This window comes from Carassius auratus, unplaced genomic scaffold (genome assembly GCF_003368295.1).
Source record: "Carassius auratus strain Wakin unplaced genomic scaffold, ASM336829v1 scaf_tig00216545, whole genome shotgun sequence".
In the NCBI taxonomy this organism is placed as follows: Eukaryota; Metazoa; Chordata; class Actinopteri; order Cypriniformes; family Cyprinidae; genus Carassius; species Carassius auratus.
The window spans coordinates 645,183-664,920 of record NW_020528624.1 but is presented as its reverse complement, the minus strand read 5'-3'; the positions used below and the strand labels follow the sequence as shown (position 1 = coordinate 664,920).

The 19,738-nt window shown below is 34.8% G+C and overlaps 1 protein-coding gene across 3 annotated transcripts in view; it reads right to left on the bottom strand.

Moving 5' to 3' along the window:
• Nucleotides 1–19,738, bottom strand: part of LOC113098390 (Down syndrome cell adhesion molecule homolog) — a 123,984-nt gene that overhangs the window by 98,564 nt on the left and 5,682 nt on the right. For 2 of the 3 annotated variants that reach the window (XM_026263435.1, XM_026263436.1), the window contains exons 1-2: nucleotides 8,402–8,907; nucleotides 7,269–7,415 (exon numbers count right to left, since the gene is read on the bottom strand). In XM_026263435.1, the coding sequence (XP_026119220.1) occupies nucleotides 7,269–7,415; nucleotides 8,402–8,792 (538 nt within the window). In that variant the 5' untranslated portion in view covers nucleotides 8,793–8,907. Of the gene's footprint in view, nucleotides 1–7,268; nucleotides 7,416–8,401; nucleotides 8,908–19,738 lie in introns of those variants that run through there. The other variant, XM_026263437.1, reaches the window with a different exon arrangement.

Below are 19,738 nucleotides of genomic sequence, written 5' to 3'. Positions count from 1 at the left end.
TTTACTGAACATGAGTATTTACAATGCAAATCCAAATTATTTTAATACTTTATAATACTGTTACTTATATCTTGTCTTTTAACTTTATTAAGATCAGATTCTGCAGGTAAAATAACAATATTAAGGTGACTTGACTTGGACTTGACTTGACATAGCTTGTGACTTTACTTGACTTGACTTGCCCAAGAAAAAAATACTTGGGACTTACTTGAGACTTGAAGGTTAAGACTTGAGACTTACTTGAGACTTGCACATGTGTGACTTGGTCCCATCTCTGGAAGACAACAAATCCCATCATCCCACGCTCCTTCTTAGCGTCAAACCACGCGATTGTTATTGTTTTGGTAGTGCGCCCTCTCGTGGCAGGTCCTACAACCTGTACCTTTAATGCTAAAAGGGGTGATATTATACTTTTTTTAAATTTATTTCTTCTCTGAGTTTTTTTTTGCCAAATCAACATTTAATGATATGACACTACCATTAATAATAATAATAAAATAAATACAAAAATAACAAATAGAATAATAATAATCACAAATAATAATAATAATTATATATATATATATATATATATATATATATATATATATATATATATATATATATATATATATATAATTTTTATTATTATTATTTTTGCCAAAAACAGATACAAAAATAGATAAATAAAATAATATGACTTTACTTTTATTTAAAAATGTTATTGTATTTTAAAATTGGCGAATAATAGTCATAGCAATAGCTCTGGTTGAAAAAAAACTATATATTTTTTCTTTCTTTTTTCTTACTGTTATGACTTACAAACATATATATATATATATATATATATATATATATATATATATATATATATATATATATATATATATATATATATATATATAATTATTATTATTATAATTTTTTTTTTTTTTGCCAAAAACAGATACAAAAATAGATAAATAAAATAATATGACTTTACTATTATTTAAAAATGTTATTGTATTTTAAAATTGGGGAATAATAGGCATGGCAATAGCTCTGGTTGAAAAAAACTATATTTTTTTCTTACTGTTATGACTTACAAATATAGGTAAAGAAAGGCATGAAAGGGGTTAAAGCCACGAGAACCCTTCACATTACACCTGCAGCAGTAAGAGAGGTTTCAGGAGAGACGTCCACACTGCACGCTGCATAGAACATTTGCTGTACACACAAAGAGAAGGTAGAGCTGAGAAACAGAGAGCGAGAGAGAGAAAGGCTTACATTTATCTTTCTTCTCTAGCTTCAGTCTGTAAGCCTGGTGCTTCACCATCTCCAACTTAATCTGCAGGCTAGAGAAAGATGAAAGGAGTGTGGGTTTGCTCTAATGAGAATGCACTATCTGCAGGCTCCAAGCAGCAGCGGCCACCACAGACACTGTCTCTGGCCCCAGCCACACTCACTCAAACATGGCACTGGGTTTTCAACATGTCTGACCGCCCCTCTGCTCTTTATATATTCTATAAGCAGCGGCAGTTGCACAGAGGACTCCATGGCATTGATATTCCTCCCTTCACTCATGCAGTATTCATACCGGCTTTACACTTTCACAGGTCAGAATTTGATACATGAATGTAGGAAGTAATCTGAAATATATATTTTTTTTTTGTTTCAGTCATCTTCATATCACCAATGTTTATAGCTAGAAAGTGAAGGTTATAAAATAACAACCACTGTTGTTGATATAATATTGATTTAAATACGAGGACTGTATTATTAAATTGTATTATTTAATAGTGCTTGCTGTTACTAATGTCACTTATGGCTTAGGATTTGGCAAAAAACAACAACATACTAAGTATTAAACTTGTGCTATTGATATGAATAATATCTTAAATTGTGTGGTTTTAGTTCACTTACTTTGAAATATTAAATATATTGTAATAGCACAAACATTACACTATATTTAATCTTTCAAAACAAGTGACCAGCGGTGTTGATTACATGTAATCAGCATTATGTTATATATTTTATAATATTCTTAATCAGACTAGTGACTTTTTAATTTATTACATGATGACTAATTATTAACACAATAGCAATAAAAAATTTATAATATATTGATGAACCCCAATTCTTCCTTTTCATCTTTTAAAATATCCTTTCTAAAATAGCCTACCGCTTATATTTATTCAGAAATTTTGTGGACAAAGACAAGTCACTAATATAATATAATATAATATAATATAATATAATATAATATAATATAATATAATATAATATAATATAATATAATATAATATAATATAATATAATATAATATAATAATGTGGCTACAAATACACAGCAAATTGAGAGGCTACACAGCATTTGATAACTGAATTTACAAAAACCATTTCAATTTTAAAAAGTGTTTTCTCAGCATTTCAACAGTGTATCAACTACTGATGAACACATTTTTCATTTTTACTTGAATTAACAATGAGTTGGTTATTTAACAATGTATTACTATACTTTTGGAAGTTTTTCAAATGCATTAAAATGCACAAATTCACATTATTTCTATTTGCATGAAATGCAAGAATTCACAAACCTTTTTTCAGATGAACCTCTTTCACATTATCATTTTACTGGAAGTATTGATATTTTAAATCTAATTCAGCAACACATTTGCATATCCACAGTTCTCTTACAGTTGTTCATGGTCACATGACAAAAAAAAGTGGAAACACTTTAGGAGTGTTGAAGTCTTCATCAGATCGGCTGAATTCTACAGAATGTCTGGGAGACATGTGTCGCATTATTTTATGCAAAAAAGATGCCGTGACCTCAAAACCCTCATGAAAGAAGAAAGTCGTAGTGTTTACAACTGTGATGACAAGCACTTATCAGGATCAACTATGTGAATAATTTCAAGTTTGCGGGATAGAATCTTTCAAATACGTATATATAATACACGTACTGTAATCTACCTATAGACAATGACTAAAGCCATTGTTGAAGGAAACCCTTTAGCAACCACTCAGAACATCATAGAAACAACCTAGCAATGGCCAAGCAGCCATCCACAATACCTTAGCAACCAAACAGCAACACTAAACATAAAGCATGAGCAAGCACCATTCACATATACAGTGTATATATATATATATATATATATATATATATATATATATATATATATATATCAGAAAAGTAATTTCATATAAATTTAAGCAAATTCCCATTCAGACTGCATAGTATGTGTTCAGTGACTGTTCTGAATGCACTTCCACTGGCTGAAATGATTTATTCATTATCCAGTTTTCATCTTAATTGCCAATCCACAATGACACCTTAAAAGATGAACTCATCTGTGCATTTGTAAATGCAAACTCTTAATATTTACAGCAAAGTCCCATTAGAAACACACCATTAAATAAGTAAAGTGCATGTGACTGTGATTCCCCCCCTAACTGCGCTGGAAGGAAAAGTGAATCGAGCTTAATGGTTTGACAAATGTCAGTGAATGTCAGCCATGAGAGAGGGACACTTCCGCAGCTATGAAGTAAACTGTAATGAGAAAAGCCAAAGGCAAAGCGTTGTGAAAAGTGACAGAGGGACCAAAGTTTAGCACAAATGCAACAAGCTGGATACAGTATAGTTATTAGAGGAGCTGTCAGCTTCTGAACGAGTCACGTTCAGACATTTCTTCTATGTGCGTGGCCCATATGACAAGAGTTTAAAGGGGAGGGGCTAGTGATGTCATCACAAAAGGAAAGTCATCTCTAAGACACATTACTACTTCTAGACTTTTTTTTTTTTCATGTAACGTACATCATTGTTTTTTCCCGAATCGTGCACGGTAGGACAGGGAATGTGTTATGAAAGTAAAAAAGGCTTAATTTTAATTTCATGTTGACTTAAACTACATGTTTCACCCAAGTGGCTGATTGCATCCCTTCAGTCACTAAAACCAGATCAAATGGGTGAGCCTGTGGATAAAAGGCCCGCATGCAGACAAGATGACAAAAGAAACACAGCCACCATCAATATTCAGTAGTCAAATCCCTGAAATACAGCCTGAAAGGTGCATTAGAGCCTGTTCTGTGCCCTGGACACTATAAGAGGAAGATGCACTCACAAACGCACACACACGGGCCCTTTCACCTGCTCAGCCTTTCATCTCTTTATAAGAGCTGTCAATTGTTTATCAAAAGCCGGGAGGGGACGGATCCACAGCCATGTATTTGAAAGCGCACACAAAAAGGTCCATTTTAAAATGCATGACAGGTTAATGGTAAGTTAGTGTATCATTAGGCCCCGTTCATTCACATTTAAAACAGGCCCTCGCTTCAAATGACTAGGGAGCAGTCTTTATTTTGAGAGGTAATTCATATTGTAATTATATTTTCAATCACAGTTCATTAATTAAGACAAGTCCCACTCTGTAATCATGCATTTCATCTCCTCTGTGATTTGCGGGACAATCTCTAGCGTTAGCTGGAATTGTAGGGCCGGAATAACTCACGCGTCCACTCCGAACACTGATTTATGCTAAGCAGACAAGGGAAAAGAGATCGAATGCTTCAAGTTAACACCACAATCATTCTGCTCTGATGTACAGTATTTTACGAGGCAATCCTGATTTGAAATGTCAAATAGGAAAATGATTACTAAGGGATTCGGAATGCAAAATTTGCAAAACATGACTCGTTTTGGTTCTTTATTTTAATACGATTGGCGATTAATTGTATTATTTCATTCTTGTCCCAGACCACATTTTCAAAAATCCATTATAAAAGTATGAAGTGGGACAAATTAGTTAGCTAATCTTCCAAAAAAAAAAAAAAAAAAAAATATTACATTTTAAAAAGTAATTTGCCATTTTTTAGGTAATTCTCCTGTGATCCATCTGCTGATAGACATTGTTTGGGGTTGAGAGATGTCTTTAAATTCTGTTAATTCTAATTTTTAAGTGCAAAATGTGTGCCTACATTTAAAGAAACATCAAGTTACTTCTGGGAAGTAAAATTATTAAAAACGTGTTAGGAAAAGAAAACAAAATGTCTCGCTCTGCAGTTTTGGAGCTGAGCAGTAAAATGCCTTGATAGCACTGAGTACATCTATGAAAATACAATAAATGTGAAAAGACCCATTTTTTCAAAGCCCATTTTTTCTTCCATAATGTGAAACATTTCTGTGTAAAATAGGATGTCCAATGGATTAAAAGGAATGTTAACCCCCCAAAAATGAAAATTAACTCATTGTTTACTCACCCTTGCATGATTCTAATGCCGTATGCCTTTTTTTCTTTTTCAGACCACAAAAGGAGATTTTTTTATATATTTTTTATGGATTGTGTTTCATGATGTGTTTTTATTTATCCTGATATTTCACAACTTGTGTGCTTTTCCTGGGTATGTCTGAGTGAACTGCTGCACTAATAGAGTCTCATGAAAGTGCACCATGCACAGAGACCAACGTCCATGTCAGGATTTTCATTTAAAAAAATATATTAAAATTCACTTTTATTTTTCACCAAAACCATCATATACCCCCCTGAACACTTGGAATATGTGGCATGTGTCGCATGGGACCATTCTGCGATACCTTTGCACCTCTTTAAAAAAGCTTGATGCTGATTATTATACACATGAGATTATATATTTATTTTATTTTATTTTTTTATCTCCTTTTGTTGTCCAAAATAAAAATAAGAAGGCTACATGGCATTAGAACAGCACAATGGTGAGTAAATTTTTTATTTCTTATTTATTTGATAGGGACAAAGCATGTTGATGAACACTTGTACAGAATACAAATGTAAACAAGCCGGATTATAGCAGTAATGCTAATTTACGTCCGTAGTCCCTAGGCAGGTACACACAAACAAATACTCACTATACACAAGACTCTGATAAAAAAACAAAATACATAAACCACATCACAAAAATTAGTAAGAAAAATGTTCACACACTTGAGTTTTCATAAGCCACTTCTTAAGATGTTCTTTAAAAGTGTGATAATTAGAACACTGTCGTATTGACTGTGGCAAACTATTAAAGTATTTGCTTCCTATCACTGATAAAACTTTCTGGCCAAAAGATGTTCGCCTATTTTGTACTTCCCAATCCCCTCTACTGACAGACCTGGTACCAATACCACAATCTGCCCTCTGTTTGATGAACTCCTTCAACAGGGGTGGAGCAAGCCAATGCCAAACCTTATAAACAGAGCATGCATAATTAAGATTTTTAAAATTTTCAAAACTCAAAAGATTATGTTTTTTAATTATTTTACAGTGGTGAAATGAGAGGTTTTTTTTCTTTTATCAAACACCTTTATCGCCTTCTTATACAGTGTTTCTATTGACTTAAGAATTGAGTTACTAGTAAATTATGATTTAATTTTCGGGTGAACTATCCCTTTAAAAAATGTACAGTAGGTTAGACTCCCAGAGGTTCTAGCTGAACTGATTGTGGCCAGTATGTGTTTGATGTTGCTGCTTTATGAAATACACGTGGTATTTTTGGTATTTGAAAGCGAATCTACTGTTTGAAGAGACTATCTTCATGCTGACCACACCACTACTAACAATTATTTGCAAAATCTGGCTGATTAAAAAAGGATTGAAGCACAGATGTGTGCCGACATAACAATCTCAAAGCCCATTTCTCTGCAAGAGTAAACAATTCTTCAGCTTCACATGCCAGAGAGCTTTCAGCCACACGTCTGAGGTCCTTCATCATTAAATATTTAGCGAGGGATGAGCATTGGATTGGTTTAATGCTTCTGACATTTTGCACGCGGGTTGATATTGGCATGTGCTGCGACCACATCAGATAAAACAGTTATTAAACTTTATAAATGACACTGGCCATGTAATAGCAGAACCATTCATAAAGGTATAAGGAATATCTTGCATAGCATGCCATATTTCACCAACCACACTGGCCAATTACTACCAGACTGTTACCATGGAAATGGCATCAGCTAGTCATAAGTGGTGATGTACATTGATTGGTGAGAGAATGGATTTTTCAAAGCTCAATAAAGGCTCTGGTACAAGATGTTTGCTGTCTGCTGTGGCCAAATCCTTTGCAGGGCATATATTTGAATTTAAGGACTCCAGATAACTTGTGAATGAAAAATGCTCCCATTCGTGGCAAATGCAACCAGAGGGTACTAGTCAATCAAAGAGTTCAAACAAACATAAACTGTAAAGTGAAGCACTCAACTATTTCAAAACAGAGGCACACACACATATATAAGTCTTGTTACAATCTCGCAAGTTTATCGAAAACGATGTGAGCAATCAGCCCTACCTGAGACAAGTGAGACTGTGTCTTTCTCCCACGATACAACACTGACGTACTCCTCTACTGAGGCCGGGATAATGCACTTGAAGACCGCCGTATTCCCTCGCATGACTCTCTGATCAGCCACCCGCACTGTGTATGGCTCCCGGAATACTGCAGTGAGAAGAAAAATCGGATTTTTACCAGTTTACAATACTGACTGAAAGTGTTACTTCTAAGAATGTGTACTCTCATCATAGATAGATAGATAGATAGATAGATAGATAGATAGATAGATAGATAGATAGATAGATAGATAGATATGCAACTGTGCAACTGGTGCAACTGTGCAATTGTGTAATATAAAATTAATAAAATGACATTTATAAAAATGCATTGTATATATTTGTGCTGTTCAATATTTAGGTAAGCAAAAATCAGACAACTTGCTGTTTGCTTCATGTGACTGAAACATTAAAAGAAATAGCGAAAGAAAGAGAGAGAGAATGCACACTGGCCCACAAAAATTGACCCAAATTCCAGCATTGTCTTCTCCACACATGACTGACCAAGAAAAAAAAAAAAAAAGCAAAGAAAAAACATTAATATTTCAGTGTTTTTTCATCTGTCTATCTTAGATCTCAGAAACAACTCTATGATAATTTAATATGTAATACCGAACTGTAGAACAAAAAGTTTAAAATGGTTAGCTTAATATGTTAAAAAACTAGATTATTTCTTGATTTCCGTTGTTTTCTAAGTGTGTGATTGAGTGTACCTGGTACTCCCTACATCATTGGGACCAAATACACTATGCCCACAAGGGTAGTAATCCCAGTCATTTGTGACATTTTTGGAACCATGAGGAAAACAGTTTTTAAATCATACAGAATGTAGTGTTTTGAAAATCTAAAAATGCAGAAAATACAGTTTGTACAGGATAAAAAATAATTACTCCTATGGAATGTCCATATAAAACATGGAATCATGTGTGTGTGTGTGTGTGTGTGTGTGTTTGGCTGTACATAACAAATAATAGTTAAAATGAATCATAATATTAATGCTATAACACTAAAAATTATTTTTGTGTATTCTTCGCCACAAGTTGCATACTGTAGCTAGATATAAATTTAGATGTGTGTTCTGTTGAGGTGACTGACCGGCCTTAATGTGTAGATCTTGGCTCCTGATCTTTCCAGATGGGTTTTCCGCTGTGCAGTAGTATGTATTGTCATTGATTAGGTTACTAAAGCTGGATGGCAAGAAGCCATAGATCTGCAGCGTGCCATTGGGGTGCACATGGCGGATGCCTGGGACATCGTAGATCTCCTCGCCGGTGGCAAGGTACCAGCGCAGCGCGGCGGGGGGCACGGCCGCGGCAGGACACGGCACCAGTGCCCCTGTGGTGCTGGAGAACACTACCTCTTGCAGAGATGCATTGACAAAATATAAGCTGGAACGTAGATCTTCACCGAAAACTGAAAAAGAAAAGATGAGGAAAAGAGTGTGGGAATACATTAATATGAACAAAGGAGTATCAATGAAACACATTATTGTTGACAGTAAAGGTGAAATGTGTCTCTTTTTTTTACAGATTAATATGAAGAGACAACTGTATGTCAAGTTAAAATAAACTATGCTCTACTTTACATAAAAAAAAAGAAAATTAAAAACTAAAGAACTACGCCTTGATTAAAAAAAAAATAAGCTTTTTTATTATTATTATTTGGTTAAAAATTTATTTAAATCAGATCATTGCTGTGAAATGGTAGGATGCCTTATATATATATGTGTGTGTGTGTGTGTGTGTTTAGTATATATATATTAGTGGTGGGCCGTTATCGGAGTTAAAGCTGCAGTAGGTAACTTTTGATGCTCCAGCGGTTAATAAACAGAACTGCTTGCGTCTTGCAGAAGAACATCGTAGCCGGAGCTACTTCTCTCTGTTTATGTCTATGAAGAATCACAAAGGTACTGGGTTACTCCGCCGCGGTATCCCCGAAGCAATCTAAAATAGTCCGAATATAAACACTTATTATAGGTGCACCCTAGTGATTCAGGACAAGCCAAAAACACAGTTTGGAAAATAGATTCATGGTGTATTCGCTTATTATATACATTTTTCTACATTTTGAAAACAAACAAAGTTAAGGACCGCAGCTCTGATTGGTTATTTTTTTACCAAGAGCGATGGAGTTTCTGCAAATGGCAATAGGACACTGGGAGGAGCCAGAGGAGCTTGATTTTTTTCACAGATTATCTGTCTCATATTCTACTGTCAGGACATAATGACAGGTTTAACAAATATGTAAAAAAAAATTTTTTTTACAAATGTTCCCTACAGCACCTTTAACGTGCTGCATTAACGTGAGACTCTTATCGGGCGATAAAAAAAAATATCGCTGTTAATCTATTCTCAAAGTTGGGTTAGGAGCTGGGTCTATACTACGCGAGCTATGATGACTTTCACCTTGATATTTTAGCGCGAATGTATACCTAGCCGAATCTGTAGGGGGCGAGAACGAATCTTTAAACCTGTGTGTATGCCTACTGTTGAAATTACCACATCAAACGTGATGTGCTAACATGGATGCAGCTAAGATGCTGCCAGGTTTGCTTCAGGGAATTCTTTCTTTTTTTAAAGAAGCTTCCCAATGGAAACCTCAACAAGACACATGCCTGTTTCACACATAATCCGTCTGCAGTGCGTCTGCAGTGCGTCTGCAGTGCGTCTGCAGTCCGTGTGCGTTTCGTATGTGGTGCAGAAGCAGCATGGACTCATATTCATTGTGCTTTCACACAGGATGCATTTGCAGTCCGCCTCTCGGTACGTGAACGATCGCTGAACTGCTGCAGACGCACCGCTCCTGGAACGCACTGAAGGACCGCAACCACGTGAACGCTGGAATCCGTTAACATGGGTGTGTAAAAAATATGAAACACATACGCACTGCAGACAGATTATGTGTGAAACAGGCGTAAGGTTGTTTGCACTTTGTGCAAAGTGGAATTCGTTTTACAGCTTTCTCAAGCACTTTGTGATGCATTTTGGAAACAGGAGATGAGCCCCTGGTCTAACCTGGTGCACCTGTCTTGAGAATCCCTTTCTCAAAGTCTTAACGTTACTTTTAGTCATTATTTTATTTGGGTAGCACACATTTTCTGAATGCCTTCAGCAGAATTCAAATGAACCATTTTTATCTAGATTAATAATTAATACCAAAATTACAGTGAGATTAATTTAGATTAAAAAAATTAACCTATGCCCACCGCTAATACATATATATATATATATATATATATATATATATATATATATATATATATATATATATATATATATATATATATATATATATATATATGCACAGTATACAGTTGACTTGGATGGAAAAACAATCGATTTTCCTACAAATCACATTTCAAACTAAATTTTGACAAACAAATTGAGACATACAAAAATGCTTGATTGTGACCACTATTAAAAATGTATATGTGACCCTGGACCACAAAACCAGTCTTAAGACGCTGGGGTATATTTGTAGCAAAAGCCAAAAAAAAAACCAAAAAAAAAAACCTTGTATGGGTCAAAATTATACATCTTTCTTTAATGACAAAAAATCATTAGGATATTGAGTAAAGATCAAGTTCTGTGAAGATATTTTTGAAAATTTTCTACTGTAAATATATAACAACGTAATTTTTGATTAGTAATATGCATTGCTAAGAACTTAATTTGGACAAATTTAGAGGTGATTTTCTCAGTATTTAGATTTGTTTGCACCCTCTGATTCCAGATTTTCAATAGTTGTAGCTCGGCCAAATATTGTCAGATCCTAATAAACCATACATACATCAATGGAAAGCTTATTTATTTCAGATGCTGCATAAATAAATTTAGCAAAAATGTACACTTAAGACTGGTTTATGGTCCAGTGTCACATATATATATTTTAAAATGCAAATTACATTGTGATAAAATTAATACAATTAATCAAGTGAGCTGTATGCTTTTATTATTATTCTAATTATTATTATTATTACTAATAAACAATATATATATATATATATATATATATATATATATATATATATATCGCGATTAGTTGCATACAAAAAAAATGTTTTTTGCATAATATATGCGTGTGTTCTGTGTATATTTATTATGTATATATAAATACACACACATGCAGTATACATTTGTAAAATATTTACATGTATTTACGTTTGTTTATATTCATAAAATGTATATTATAAATAAATATATTTAATATATATAAACAAAACATATTTTTCTGAAATATATACATGCATGTGTCAGACTCCTCTTGTGTTTCCCTCCCTCTTGTGACCATATTTGGATTTCCTGTTCATGTCCTTGTTTAGTTATAACCTTTAGGTTATTAGTCCCCAGCTGTGTGTTTTTAATTATCTAGTTTACTCCTCGTTTAGTTCTAAAGCCCTGTGTTTCCCTGTCTTTGGTGTCCGGTCTTGAATGTCATTCTGTGTTCCTGGTGTTCAGAGCAATAAAGTCTGTGTTATTTCAAGAATTCCTTGTTTCCAGGTTCAACAGGACAACACTTATATATATATATATATATATATATATATATATAAAATCAAAAATATAGACTTTTTTTTCATAACATAACATATCAAATTGGCATCTTAATACTGCTGTAAAATCGCAGCAAATATACTCAAGTACAAATAAACACACAGTACATACAAAAATACACAGAAAGTATTGAGGGTCATCACTAAGACACAGCAGAGAAAATGTGTATCATGAAGCTAAACACAACCAAAAAAAAAATGTTCAAGACTGCTAAATGCTTTTCTTTTCTTTTTTTCTAGTGTCTTGATGAAAATCTCCTCAATGCTGTGCCACAGGTCCTTTCTGAGCACTAATCTACATTTGGCAGTAAATGGCTCACCAGTGACAGCTGGTAGTGTTTTCCCTTGGGACAAAAACATTTTAGCACATCAATAAATTTCTAACAAGGTTTCAAATTACAGCAGTTTCAACCTTTTCTGAGGATCAGCGGGTTTCACTCACAAAGCAGAAGGTACACATAGAAAAAGATGTGCATTCATAAACATGTGCACCCACATGCTCAGATATAACACTCCAGTTGTTGGCACGCTTGATGGGCAAACACAGACAAGCAAACAAACGATACCCGCGAACAAGCGCGCTTAATGGTGATAATCTTTACTGTGGCAATCTGAGGCATATGGTACCAATCACCATTCAAGTGGCACGCTGAAGCGACCATCTGTTAAAATATCTTGTTTTGCCAGCAAGAGGCTTGGCTGAGCCTTTGTTCTGATATTAAAGTGTGTGAAAACATTCTGGCCTTTATGCAATGAGAATTTGCTCACTCACTCTTTTGTAAACCAAAGCAATCATTGTTGATCTTTATTTTAATTGGACTGATGAAGACTTTTTGCTACCTAACTCAAATTATTCAACATTTTTTAAGACGTTTTTCAAAACCATATGAAACCATAATGAATACAAAAAGTAATTTCTCAGAATGTATTTCACATAAAAAGAGTATACAATAACTTGACATTTAAAAGATTTTAAATAACACTGACAAATTTAAGATTATTTTAATTTATGACATATCAGTTTAAGAGTTGTGTTTGCTCTGAAATGGTAACCTTCTTAACGTTTTTTTTTTTTCTCTCTCTTTACAAAATGAAGCAGACAAAATTAAGTAAAAAATCTGAAGTCACATCAAATCCCTGAAAGGGCCCCACATCTGAACAAGAAACCAGCACTTTAATACTCAACAACCCAGAGGAAAAATTGACATAAATTTTCATGAAATTAACCATAAAGACAAAAAAGTGACACTGTTTAATAATGTATTGTGATGATTCATAATTAACCAAGTTTTTTTTTTTCTCTCTTTGGGTACAGCTTTGAAAGAAAAACTGCACTCTATTCAATATTAAACTGCTCTCTCTCATCTTAAGGGCTGTGTGTCAAATAGGTCTACCCTCCTTTTCTTTGGGCTGGGAGAGTGATTGGGATGGCAGTTGACTCTAATGCACTGGCCTTGCTTTGCCTCTAGGCCTTTAATGTCATGTCACCTGAGGCGTGGGTTGCACCTGATGGAAAGTGGCTAACACCAAGCCAAGGTGACTTTAGTAGGACACTTCAGAAACACACACGCAACATTCATGATTTTTTCCCCCACATAATTAGCTGTGAACATGTGCACACACATGTACTCAAACTGAGATGTTTAAATATTGATTTCATTTCACATCCAAGGTTTACCAATGGGTGTGGAAGTGCAGTTTGATGATTTTTTCAGTTTTCCTGTTTTATAAAAAAAAAAAAAAAATCCACGTCACATTCTGCCACAAAAAAAAAAAAAAGAAATGCAGTACAATAAATACTAACATAATATGTAAATACTTACAATTAATTTGGGTATTAATGGCGGTGATTTTAGAATAACTATTGCTGAATATTACTTTGTTATGCTGGAAGATGCCAACAACTGTGTGTGTGAGTCACTGAATTATTCACTCAACTAAACCACTGATTAATTCAAGAACAAAACACAACTACGGTGAACAGCACTTTTCCTTGTGTAAATAAGCTAAATCAGAATTAGTTTTTACTTAAATTACAGTATTTATTTACTCATTTATTTTTGCATTACAGAAATCTAAATTTTGGATTGGATTGGATTTCCTTATTTATAGTTTTGGGAAATTAGCTCAGTTTTAGTTCTGTGCTTCATAAGCATAAGCTGTGCTTCATAAGCATATTGTTAAAGGGACAAAGTACGAATAGAATAGGAAGAACTTTATTTATTTTTTTTCACTATACTGACAGTATGCTAAAAGTGCTGGCTTTGAGAGCACCAGGAGATGAGCTTTATGCCAGAGGCAAAGACTGCCAGTCAGAATCTAGAGGCCTCAAAGAGATTATCAGATCAATGTTTAAACCCAAATTCACTGAAGTTTTCACATCTACCAAAATTTGTGAATGGAAATATCCACACTCACAGTGTTTTAGTTCAGGCTCTAGGTCAGCAATATTTAAATATTTTTATTATTATTATTATTATTATTATTACTATAATAATAATAATTATTATTATTATTATTAAGAAATTACTTGGGTTTAGGGTACAAAAATCACTGGCTATAAATATTTACAAATATCTATTTTAATATATTTTTTATATTTATCATGAAGTTATGAATGTGTGAACAAATGCTTTCATAAACAGCTCTCTTTCTCTCATATGTAGCGTTAGGAATTCATAAGTGAATCAGTAGATCCTAGATGACCCTCTCTCTCCTACGCAGGGTTGAAATGGGTGAACCCTTGTTCATTTATTCAAAAACCCTGCCGTAGATGTGTTTGTGCCATGGAACTGATTCAATTATAAAATAATCAAATCATGGGTTATATCTAAAATGATTTGGCCTTGTTTATGGATCTAACATATTTAGCTACTTCTTGGTAGCTTGTTGTATAACTAAATACTACAAAGAGCTATTGTGTAGTTTAAGTACTTTAAATTATGATTATGTAGCATGGAAAACTACAGTGCAATGGTAGCTTCAGCAACACCACATAAAAAAAGTTTCCGATAATTATTGCAATTTGATATGAATCATACATTAAAAGGCAGTTCTTAAAAAGTTACTGCCAAACTTATACTTGCAAAATAAATAATTAAAGCATAAGAATCCATTAACTGGAGAAAAAAAATGAACAATTATATATTTATTTATACAACATAAGCAGAACTAGTCACTGACTCAAATTTAGGTTGACTGGTCAATCACACACAACAATAATTTATCATCTTGAACTGTCTAATCAGCCATACCAAAGTGTTTTCAGGGCCAATGATGCATTTGATCTGAGCGAAGGTGCGATCAATGCTGATGAGGCAAACACTAATACCACAAATAAACTAACAAATCAATGCCCGTCCAATACCATTCCAACTTGCCAATAACCAAATTTTGTTATTACTAACTTACTACTTGAAACACCTATACAAAAATCTTAATTTAACACAATGTACAGTAGGACATATTACACTCAACACACATAAGAGTATAGACTTTCACCCTGTGTGCATGTAAAGACTCATTATTTGGTGTTGTTGATGATAGGGTTAGTGTTAAGGTAGGTCAGTTAAGAGCTAAGCTTTTTTCCACACTGCAATACCAACAGTCTACAGTCCAGTGACCATGCAATGCTCCACATACTGTACATCCTATGCTCTATCTATAAAACTTCACAGATAGGAGAAATTTCTGTTTGAGCCAATTTTGAGCTGCTGGTTTTGCCAGGTCTGGGGAGCAGGGACAGCACTGTGTGTTCTGTCTGTGCTGAACAGGATCGTGGGATATCTGTTTCACAATGACAGGCTGTGTCAGGGGCCTGGGGTAATTAAGGCTGCACTCAGCACACCGCCTAGGGGGGCTTTAGGTTTGTGGGGCAGAAGGGTGAGATGGGATGAGACAAGGTGCCGAATGGAGCGGCTGGGGATGGGCGACATGGACCCAGGACAAGGTAGGGCCGAGCGGGACAGGGTTTTTGCCACGGTGAGTATGCACTTCCCTCATACAACCCCCACAGGCTTTAGAACTCGCAGCACTTGCCAAATGACTGTCTCCCAATTTGCTTTCATGAATATTAAGCAGGACATGACAGACGAGAAAAGGCCTGCCGTCTGCTCGTCTGTGATATGTGCAGACAGATCGGCTCTCTGATGTCAGCGAAGGGTAAAGCGTGCCGAGTGTGGCCCTGCGGTGTGCCTCTGATTCCCGTTGTCATGTTTTAAACGAGCGAACGTGAGCGGCTCGTTAAGAGCCGACTTGGCAGCAGGCTAAGATCGGAAAACGAAAGCGCTGTTGACTTTAATGTCTGAATTTGCCCAGCTGATGGCACGAACAAGTCTGTTAGTGAGGCAATTTCATTCTAAGTACTTCCATATTCAAAAAACGCTAAATCTAGTAAGGCAAGTCACTTAGCCAAGTAAAGCAAGATCATATTTATCAATGATAGTGTCAGGTAGGATCTGCAGCTGAAGGCTACTGACTGGCATCGCTTAATTCCATAAGTAATTAAGAGTTATCAAATTAATTAAAACCTACAAGCTACAATACACACCCAATTCATTTCTAGCCATTCTTAGCGCACGAACAAAAGACAAACACAACTGCTTTAACACATTTGAATTCATTCAGATATCACAGCTTGTCTCAAGCTTTGTTTGGGTAGATTTAACTGATGAATGAGAACTGATGCTTGTAGTCGGAAGAGGAGTTCTTGTAATGACACTTTCACAGTGTTTGCTTACTTAATAACAGATGAAGTGGATTAGATGCAAACTGATGTTTTCATTTAGCAACAGTTTCATCAATACTTTATGTGCGGCTTAATACAGCAACTGTATGTACAAGAATAAAGTTTAGCCTATACAACTTCATTGCCAATAAAATGTAAAAAGAAATGACACAATACAGAATTAGAATTTCAAGAGAAGTGTTAACTGTTCTAAAATAAAAATGTATAAGAATGCAATACTTTTATGACATATGTCACAGAGACGTGAAGTCGGTGCCTTCTCATGTTGAATAAATTCCAAATGCATTGCTTCAGTCAGATATCAGTCGGTCTGTGCAGTGTCGCATAAAGTCAAATGTGCATTCAGCCTCAGATGGCACAGCCAGGTCCATTCACCAACCACCTGGTACATAAAACATCTGACTAGCTCTGATTGGCAGGCTTTTTATTATGTTTGAGGCACTTCAAAAAGTGCCTTTCACTTTTTATATATCACATCTGATATTTGATGGGGTCTCATATCAGATATCAAATGACCAGCAGAGCTTCAAAGACCACACTGCAACGTCAGTGCAGTCACTCAAGTTTGCATTGAAAACCTTAAGGAAAATCAGGTCCTTCCATTTCCCAACTGAGCATGTGATATTATTCCTTGTCCAGGAACCCATTGTCATTTATAGTTGGATAATGGCAATGTTCTTTTGGTTGGACCTCCAGCATGTGTCATCAAACCTCTACAAATGATACAGAAGTTTAAAGAACAGCCATGGGCCCTCTTACCTGCACTAACGCTTACAGATCTACATTGAAGCTTATGGACAGTGAGTGAGTACCTCATGGTACCATCACTGAAAGACAAATAATTTTCACAAACATTTGTGAACACTACCACATCATTATTTAAATTAATTTGTTTAACAACAGTCTAGTACTATGGTGTAATCTGGGGTAAAATTGTAAGCTTGATATTAGCTCTATTTAAATTTAAGTAAAGTCTTATGAAAATGTGCCTAATCAATCAAATCTGACTTCTAATCTTGGCGCTTCCTAAATAAAAGTCTGTTATTGGACAGCGGCTGAGGGAATAAAAATTAGGGTATACAAAAGCTCTTCAGTGGGAAGTCAAAACTCCTCTGTCAACATACAAAGAAGCCTCTATCCAATGGCTCAAAGGAAAGACTATGAGACCGGTGTCTAGAGAGGCCATCCTGCCTTGACGGTTCATAATGATGTAGAGCATCTTTACAAACAAGCATCCTGCCTTCATTAGAACCAGCGAGAGGTTCAACAAGAATACTCATTGTGGTCAGCGCAACCCCGGATAGTGTTTTTTTTTTCTCCTTGGCACGTAAAACTGTTCTGGGTTCAGTAACAGACTTCCTCTGTGTTGGCTTTATCATGGTGCAGGTGTCTATTTCAATAGCATCTGTACACATCCGTCTATTTGAGCTTGCAAAGGCTAATTCCCAGCTCGGTTAGCTGTGTGCGCTAGTCAACTTGCGGCACAACGATGCCAAACATCACAGTCCACATCCCAGTACACCTGGTCATTACTGAGCTCTTATATAAAACAATATTTCATTATCTCTCCAACAAAAATGCTATATAGTGATTAATGACAACTTTGTAAATGAATTAGCATCTGTGATAAAATGCTAATTTGCTAAGATTTGGATTGTACCAGATTTAGTTTTTATTCAAATTCAGTAAATTGTTCAGAAGGTAAATATTTATTGTCATATGCCTTAATAAATTCCATGTTTAATATTCTAAGTGTCAGCCTATTATCTTTTTAAGATAAGTTGCTGTAAGCATTTTAAATGACTCTTTCTGTATGTAAGAACGTCTTAACACTTCACAGTCCAATTAAACAATAAGTCAATAAAATTATGTTTAAATATATATTTTTTTCATAACACTTTTACCATCTATAGAAGGCCAAGCTAAACACTGCATTATGGGATACAGTATCAGCATAGCATGGTCTGACATATATCTCACATATCTTACAAATGTAGTACATCGTTACTTTGCAGAGAATACATACTACCTACAGCAGAAAAAAAATGAGAGTAATATCGTATACTGAATATAGCCAATATGTTGTAGCAACAAATAATGTCTTAAACATGACAGGGTACTTTATACAAAGCAGCAGACAAATGTTAACTTGCTTTGCAACTAATCATATCAATGATGAGAAAATAGCTTTAACATCAATAACAATTAAATATCTTGTTTACATTTTTTGATTTTGTCAATGCTATGGTATAGAATTAATCCAGTTTGGGTCATTGATTTTGCCACAAGACAGTATTAGGCTTTTTATTATTACGAAATTACTAAGAAATTGAGCTTAAGCTGTTACCATGAAGTGCATATTTTTGCAATTACAAATTAAATTCTTCAGAATTAAGCACAATTTCTCACAAATTCACATTATCTAATGTAATCAATTTTTTTTTCTTCTTTTCATTTTTATTTTAAGGTTATTCATGACCTTTTTATGAAATGGATGTTTTTGTCTGTGTGTGTGGGTTTTTTTCAGTATCAGAGTGGTGCATGTCCATCTGTAGGCTACAGCACTGTAGTGTTTTCTGAAAGGGAGGACAGAGGACACAGTGCACCCCTCCCCAGCGCTCTTCTCTGCGGAGTGTTTCTCTTCTCATTTCAGGTTGACAAGGTTTTTTTTTATTTTTTTTTTATTTTTTTTTATGTGTGCTAGCAAGGTGACAGGAGACCACTGCTCCACACAGCCAGCCAGCCAACCGAGCAGACACAAATATATTCAGTGCATTTAGTACCCTGGATTAATCGAATTATAATTTAATCATCTGATCAAACAGCAATTAGCATAATCACTTGTGGGGAACAGCTGATAGAGGAGAGGGAGCAACACATAATAAACCTCAGGCAACTGCCGCTCTAATGAGACATTTAACTGCTAAAACACACATCAAAAAGCAACATCTTCATGCTTTCTGGAGCTGAGACAGCAGTTATGAACTGAAGGACAGCAATGTGTTTCAAATGCAGCGGTTTAACAGAGAAATTGTGCCGAAAGGTGCAATAAATTATTTTAAAGACAAAAAAAAAAAAGGTCTATCCATTGTGCAAACTGAGAAAGATTATTCTGTAGCATAAAAACGTATAA